The 8,682-nt window shown below is 30.9% G+C and overlaps 1 protein-coding gene across 1 annotated transcript; it reads right to left on the bottom strand.

The window, feature by feature from the left end:
* Nucleotides 1-1,705: 1,705 nt before the first annotated feature.
* Nucleotides 1,706-8,339, bottom strand: LOC111695724 (dual oxidase; the record flags this gene model as incomplete). Its single annotated transcript, XM_023465136.1, has 7 exons — nucleotides 1,706-1,748; nucleotides 2,107-2,189; nucleotides 3,675-3,720; nucleotides 4,095-4,183; nucleotides 4,587-4,695; nucleotides 6,656-6,732; nucleotides 8,241-8,339. Coding segments are annotated over 7 exons (546 nt in total), but the record flags the coding sequence as incomplete, so codon positions are not given.
* Nucleotides 8,340-8,682: the final 343 nt, after the last annotated feature.

Consider the following 8,682-nt stretch of genomic DNA (forward strand, 5'->3'; position numbering starts at 1 on the left):
AAAAGAGAAGAAGTTAAAAAAATTATATAATCTTTATATTTGATTTTTTGAAATGACTGAGTGCAAATTATTTTTATATTTTATCTTCAGTAATTATTTAAAAAATTTATTGTTAGATTTTTTCTCTTCTTCTCGAAAATTTTGTAGCTCTAGGGAGAACAATTTACATTGAGCCTAACGGTATCCAGATTATCTGAGTAAACATAAATTCAGGGGCGTACACACTTGGTAACCCTGTAAGCATAATTTTTTTTTTATAATTTTATACAAATTATCTAAACATAGTGATTTACAAAAGATGATATAATTACATATGTTCCCGCTAATGCAAGTGAGTAAAGATGTATCACATAGATTCAGCCTCCTTATAAACAGTCTCATCAATTTTAAAAACAGGGCTGACTTTGAAGTGTCGCAACGCCCTAAGCTTAGATTTTACCGCTCTAACTCACTTATGCTTTTCTGTAGCCCTTTACATGTACATTTTAGCACTGTAAAGCACTTCTTGTTAGATTTGGTTTTTTTAGAAGTAATTGGCAAAATTCTCAACGATTTTTGCTAGAGAGCGTGAGACCATTAAATCGCAGTGGTATGTTAGAACTTAACTTTTTATTTTACAATCCCTTATCTTATCAAGTCGGAAAATAAAGACGATTCGAAAGTCGTCTTATAATTATCATGCTTGTTTGGCTTCTTTATACATAATATACAGGGTTATCCACAATGTATGAGACTGTAAAGACGACCTAAAAATTCTAAATATGACGGTTCTAAGGTTATTTTAAGCCTTCTTCCTTGAAGATAGTCTTGTCATGGTCTTTTAAATGACTTTGCCAGGAAAGAAAGTTTACAGTAGCAGAGGATCATAAATGTCAGGAAACGGTATGGTATGGTATGGTATGGTACGGTATGGTATATCGCGGATCTGAAGGTCGAATTACGAAAGAAAAGATGAGCTATATCTAGATATATTTGATAAAGTGTATCTATAAAAACACTACCCTAACGCTACCCATAACGGTACCCACCAGACCACCAGAATTTGTGAATATGTAATTTAGATTTTATACGTAAGGGAGGTGTTTGTGGCCGTTATATTCATGTAAAATATCATAAAAATACAAGTAATTGCTTATTCGAGAATGAATGAATGTAATAATTTGTGATTATAAATATTATATAAATATTATACACAAACAAAAGCAGGCAATAAACTTCTCTCAAATCAAAATGTTCTTAAACATCGTCTTCATTTGCAACAGCCAGGAAAAATCGAAAACTATAATAAATATAACATACATGGGGGCGTTTAATGTCTAATCCTCCCTCCTGGATAACCCCCACTGGAAAAATTCTTGTATACGCCCCTGAATTTACATTTTCTCCACGCCACAGGCATAAACCCGCCAAATTAGTGTCAGCATCTAGAGACAGATACTTCTCTGAGACAAATATAGTCGACGACTTCTTTGCTTCATACTCATAGTTTTAGTTCTTTCTTCCAGAAAACTCGGAAATAGAAAGACGACTTTTAGACACAAGTTATGCTAAAGCATAGTCCAATAAGCATGGGACACAGCAATTGTACAATGTAAACAAACCCATTTCACTAAATAAGTGATTTTATAAGTGTCTCGTAAAACTATTTGCTTTGTAACAACATCTAATACACTTGCTTTAAAGTCGTCTTCTTATTTCACAGTTTTCACCGTATTTTACAATAAACCAGATACCCGATACATCCGTTCCTGTAATCATGCGAATAAATAGATNCCAGTAAAAAATACTGAATAAAGTCGTGAATTAAGTATCGCATCAGTGAATCTGTTAGTCAGTAAGTAACCTGTGTATGAGTATTCTTGAGATCGACTTTTGAAAGCTATATAACTGGATATGTCATCTATCCAACCATATCACAAAAAAAAAGTCAATGAAAGCTAATTAGCTTTATCTAAATAATGGTAGAAGTCTCAATTAATGGTGGAAGATATCCAAGCTATCAAATGTTCTTTTGGATTCTCTGCTTTAGTATTGTCTTGTCTTGTCTTGTCTTGTCTTGTCTTGTCTTGTCTTGTCTTGATTTGTCCTGTCTTGTCTTGTCCTGACCTTGCATCTCCAAGAATGTACATCCTGGATGGATCAGCTGGTTTTAATAAATGAGGTACTGGGAAGTTATGCAATGGAACACCCTGGTAAAATTCCAAATAGTTAATATCTGCAAGAAACCAGATTTTAGCATAAATTTTTTTCCTCAATATTGTCTTAATTCTTGTTCTTACATTGAATAGTAATAATACGATAAAACCCATCGAGATAGTAACAATCAATGAGCATTTTTTGATTCTTTAAAAAGCTAATTAATTTAATGAAATTAGAGATTTTTTTTGTATAAATACATTGAATTTTAGTAATTTAATATCAATACTTTTAATACCTTTTTATATTAATTTATATTTGTGTGTGAAATAAATCTTAATAATAATATTAATAAAAAGTATAAGCAATAAAAAAGACAATAATTTTTAGGTTGTGTTTTAAAAATGACATGTAATTCATTTTAAAGAAAAAATGGAAAAAATCAGGATTTCTCAAAATCCATAATAGCCACTAAATACGAAATGTATTTTGTAACACTATAGTGTACTTTATCATTATTACTTACTTCATGGTGATTTTCATAATGAACGTGTTATAAAGTAATTATCGTGCTATAATGTTAAATTAGCTGTTCATTATAGTACGTGTGCTATACTTGTTTTGATTCCCTGGATTTTCTCCAAAAAAATTTGGGTATTTCCAAAATATTTGTTTCAATTGAAATGAAAATAAAATTTAAATCAATTTTGACTTCTGCTTTGTTTCAAAGTACACAAACGTTTCATAAAATTACCTATAACACTATTATTTTGGCACGACATGCTATACAATTTTTGGACCTAAATGTCCTCTATATCTCGAAGGTTCTCGCCTTTTTAGATTATATTTTGTCCCTCGCTAAAGCTCGGGACAAAAACTTTATAACACTGAGAACCAAAATAACAGTGTATATAAATAGTTATTATGATTTGAATAAAAAGTGTGAATAAAGCTTAATCGTAATTAAGTAAAATGACTTCATTAAAAGAATCTAAACTATATAGTGTATAGGTCGATTCGGTTTTATTTTTCACAAAGATGAATTTATACTAATCCATTTATATTTTTGACGGGGTTTGAACATTTTCCGATATAGATAAGAAACTAAAATGTTCCTGAATATTTAATAAAAATAATGAACAATCAAAATTTTTCTGCGAGATATTGAAAATCTGTAGAGTGTAGACTTTAGATATTTTAAACTACAGTGATAACCAGAAAACTCTGGAATGGTAGGACTACTTTAAGAATCAAGTTTTATCTTAAAAAAGTTCACAAAAGAAACACAACAATTGTGCAGTGGGAACAGACCCATTTCACTAAATAAGTGATTTTATGTGTCTAGTAAAACTATTTGCCTTGTATCACCATCAAATACTCTTAAGTATTGCTATGCTGTATGAATTCTGTTAGTTCAAATAATCTAAATTTGAAGTTTACAACATCAGGATGCAAAGATATATAGAGATTAGAATAAGTAAGACGTAACAAAGACTTAATTCCTTTGAAAAAAAAGAAAAATTTAAAGGATTACTTACCACAGTGTTAAAGGGGGGATATCCTTCCTCAGTTATTCTTAACTTCCTAAAATTATAAATTATAATTTTATTACTGAACTTATCTTCTGAATGTCAAAGTAAAAGCTATTTTCTTACAGGATTATAAAAAACAAGAAGACAGTCGCAAAAACGTACACAACAGGGCCACTGGTTGCATATAATACCCGTTCCTGGAGTAAGTTTTACATTTTTTAAAGAAATACTCCACAAAAAATCCTATTTATTTTTAAAGGTTTTGTATTTCGTACCCAAAGGATCCTTAAATATCCATGAATACAGATTTATTGGTCGTGTACTCCAGTTGTTCACAATGGAACTGGAACCTGTGAAAAATATCGCATATTCTAGTCTTTAATATATTTTTGTACTCTCTTCTCTTTGTTATAAAGCTATGCATACCCGTCCTGAAAGCTTCGCATGATGTTAACCCAGGGTTCTACAGTAGAGTAGATGAAACTACCATCTATCCAGGCTGTCATCTTGTTTGTCTAAACAGGATTATTAGAATTACTAATCAGGGGCTCCACATTCCACAGGGTTCAACAGGGGTACCAACAGTCCCTCTAAAGGGAATGTCAGGCCTAAGCGTAATTTTATGTGCTCGATTCACAACGGTACCCTTGAAACCTTTATCTGATCAATAATGTTGAAGACATTGACTTTTTTTAGGTTCAAAAGTGTTAATTTCTGATAATTCCGACATAGTTTTCTGCAGAAGTCACTTTTGCAGAGGAACCACAATTGAAAATAATCAGTTTTTTAAGTATAAAAATTTATATCTATAGTTTATTCTTAAACAGACAAAGATTTTAAGGGCACCATTGTAAATCGGGCATTGCCATCATTACATCACATGAAATTACGCGTATAGTCCCTTTAAGCTCGTTTTACCTGTTCTCTAGGTGAGTTAGGACTCTGTCCTGTCTGCCGATCATAGTGTGCCCGGTAGAACGGCATTGAGGTCTCTCCATCACATTGTTTATCATACATCTCATCACATCTTAATAATTAATTATTAAATTATATTAAAATAATAATAAATTATTAAATTATAAAGGGATAGTTAATTATTTATTAAGTTGAAATGTATCTAAAAAATTAAACCAACGGCTCTTAGTAAAATGAAAAAAGCTCATGGTTGAAATTTAATTTTAACAGAAATGTAAAAACTAAGAAAGGCTTTTATTTCAAAATTGGACCAACGGATTTTGGTTGAACTGTTAAATGAAGCAATGTCATTGTTGACTTTTAATTTCTGTAATTGTAGCAGAAATGTAAAAAATAACAGGTGCTTTAACAAAAATTTGTAATCCTTCTAATTGAAATTTATGTTAATAATAAACCTTTTTTTCACAAAAAAGTAAAGCTATTTTTATCAAGATTTTAATCTGAAAGAAACAGTCTAAACATTTTATCAGTGGTAAATTTTATCATTAGCTAAAAGTAGTTGGATAAGGTAAGATAAGATAAGATAAGATAACGTTTATTGCTAAAATAAATGTATCTGTATACAGATAGAGTTTACAATCACAAAATTGATGATTTTAANTCATAAAGTAGTTTAAATTTATTCAAATATTTCATAATTTGATTTGCTGCCACTTTTTCTAAAAGTTTTGAAAACGAAGAAAGCAAACTTATAGGCCTATAATTTGTAAAATTATCCGTTTCCCCAGCCTTGAAGATTGGGACGATTTTTGCAGTTTTAAGAGTGGTAGGAATAAACCCAGTTTTGAAAGATAAATCAAATAAATGACAGATAGGACCCATGATAATTGGTATGATAGACTTTAGCAAATTTGTTGAAATTTTGTCTGGTCCAGAACTGTTTTTACTTTTTAGTTTTTTAAGAGCATCATTTATAATATCAGGGGTCATATTTGCAAAAACAAAGTTTTCATCTGTTCCCTGTGACAAAAAGTCAGAAAATTGTTTTTTAGTGCCCTTAATAGTTTTTGCCAGATCAGGACCTATATTAGCAAAAAAATTGTTAAAACCCTCTGATATTTCTACGGCCCCTGAGAGAACTTTTCCATTGCTCACAAATGCATCAGGAATGTTAATTGTTTTACGTCCCCTTCCTAGTACACTATTGATAGTCAGGTTGAAGCAGTTAAACTACTTTCACTGCTGTAGTGCTACAGTCATACTTGGAAAGACTCGGAATTAATTTATAAATAATAAGACGACTTTGCAATCTAATTTTACAAATATAATTAATAAAACGATATTTGTAAAACAGTCCAAGTCATGCCAATTCTAAAATGTGGTCTGCCTTAATTGTTTGTTGAAAATTACCAGACATATATACGTAAAGTCGTCTGATTATTCGTCAATAAATACCGGGTGTTTCTTGTTATGACTGTGGTTAATCTATCATTAACCTCATGTGATGTAGTCAAACTAATCGTTGCTATTAAAACTTTGTCCAATCTCTTTTAAACTCCCAAATCAGAACTTAAATATTTCAAAGATCAAATAACTTTTTCAAGCTCTTGGGACATTTGAAACATTTCCAAGAACTTTGTAAAATATATTCTTTTGAGATATATTTTTTTTCATCATTTTTTCACGGATTTATTTGAAAGGAAAAAAGTGAAATATTTGTGTTCTTCATAAATCTATAATAACTAAATTTGGCTTGTCTGTTTGGGTTTTGTATCCAATAAACGTCGAAACGGCTGAACTGATCGGGTCCAAATTTCTGCGGGACCTCACGTAACACCAGTGAAGGTTTATTAATGATCAAAATTGTAAAATTTGTGTTTAAAAGTTTTTTATTTTTGTCAAAAATTTTCAAATCTTGAAAATCTGCAAACATTTTTTTTCTTTCTTTGTCAATGTTGCATGTTTACAATTGAAATAGAAGATGGGCGCGAAGCTCCCTAAAATCCTAGTATTTAATAAAAATGAAAACCCCCTGTAAACTCCTGTTACATTCAACCCCCTGTATATCTTACTTAGATATCTGAATACTGCTGAGCTCAAGAGGACAGGACGGGGATTCACTTGCCATCAAAATCTCAGATGTCACAACCTTAAATCAAAAAAAATATTTGAATTAGAAATTTAAAAATAAAAAAGAGAAGATTATAGAATATTTTTATTGAACAATTAAAAGGATTGTAAGTGTAATTTCAACTGTCCCTCCAAGTAAATATGGTAATACCTCATTCACAATGGTACCCGTAAAACCTTTATCTGATCAATAATGTGGAAGATATTGTCGTCTTCTAGGTATAAAAGTGTTTAATTTCTCTTTGTTTACCTTCACAAGAAATGCACAAGTCATTTTTGTTGAGAACCCACGATTAAAAATAATCAGATTTTTAAATTATAAATATTTTTATCTAACTCATTCTTGATCAGACAAAGCTTTTAAGAGAACCGATGAAAATCGTTCATTGCCATCTTTGCATGGAGGCACGTACACGTACAGCCGTAGTACATTTGAATTTCCGAGTCGGGTCAACCTTTCCGGTCCCAGTTTGTACTGTACCTAGCTCTATGAACAGGATAAGCCGGTGCAACAAGGTTGACGCGGTCAGACTTTATGCTTCGTATAGGTTGGATTTACTAAAGGGGCAGATTTGCAAGGAGGGTCTTTTAAAATTACGCTTACAGTCACTTTATGTATCAAGTGAATTGTTCTTTTTTTGAGAATTATACATTAGTGTCAACATTTTAGAATTTACAACACATCTAAGCAAATAGATCACACAAATCAAAGGTTCTGGCTAGAGTTGATAGTTGAGCTGAAAATGCAGTATTCTAGAGATTTTTTTTTAAAATCATTTCAGACTTATAAGATTTTTCTACGGTGTATAATTACTCAGAAAGAGTGCAAAATTCAATAATAAAGGTCTCAAATAATTTCTAAAAAATTTCTCTACAATACTGCATTCTCTGCTCAACTCCCATATCTGGCCAGACACTCCCTTTAAGTAGCAATCCGATGTTGTTTTGATGTTTTTTAAAGGCAAAACGTTTTGCAGGTAGTCATAAAATCATATTTGAAATAAAATGGGTCAGAGCTGAAAACTTTAGAATGAGATATCCTTAATCCCGATTACTTAATCTGAGTATCCAATGGACACACTTTTGATTTTCTCCTTTAACCGTTCTTTCTTGGATATAGGAGAGAAAAATCAAAAACCGGTTTTTAAAAAAAGAGAGTTCCTCCCATTTCTGTATATAATTTTAAATGGCGCGCAATATTTCAAATATATCCGCTTCATATACGCGATTCTGATTGGTTGAATTTTATACACTTTTCAGGATACAAGTACAAGATTAGGTTAGTCTCGATATTTAGAAAAAGAGAGGATCACGCATTTATCTCAATGTCCACCATTCTAAAGTTTTCAGCTCAGGCCTGTGTTCACTGTATTGTATATTCATTAGATCATTTAATCCCTTAATTTGAATCCCAGAGTCATATTCCTATTCCAAAGATGTCCAAAAAAAGACAATAGAGATATCAGTAAACTAAAATGGTCAATGGATTTCAATGATTGAAAAGAGAAAACAAAAATGGCGTCGAACCTGTCCAAAGAAAGCTAGTAGAGCAGTTCTATTTTGTGTTGAACCTTTTCCATCCAAACCCTTAGAGAATGCCTCACTTAGTTGACGGGGAGAAGGTCTAAAAATAAATAAATAAATAAAAAGATAAATTAAAAAGATAAATGAATAAATAAATAAATAAATAAATAAATAAATAAATAAATAAATAAATAAATAAATAAATAAATNCTCAAGCATCTCATCTAGAAAATTATTATTGTTTTATCATCCTAATTATTATCAAGGCTGCCCTCAAAGGATTTGATTGAATTGATTTAATTATGATTTACTTAAAAAAGAAAGTTTACAATTTCAGTACGGGAACCTTGACTTTAAAAACTAAGATTGAATCTATTGCGTACAGTCGTCATATCCAGCAGTATCCAGTAAAAATATAAACAGAGCTGGGCACTTTTGAATGGTG

Source organism: Eurytemora carolleeae, unplaced genomic scaffold, assembly GCF_000591075.1.
Source record: "Eurytemora carolleeae unplaced genomic scaffold, Eaff_2.0 scaffold82, whole genome shotgun sequence".
NCBI classification, from domain to species: Eukaryota; Metazoa; Arthropoda; class Copepoda; order Calanoida; family Temoridae; genus Eurytemora; species Eurytemora carolleeae.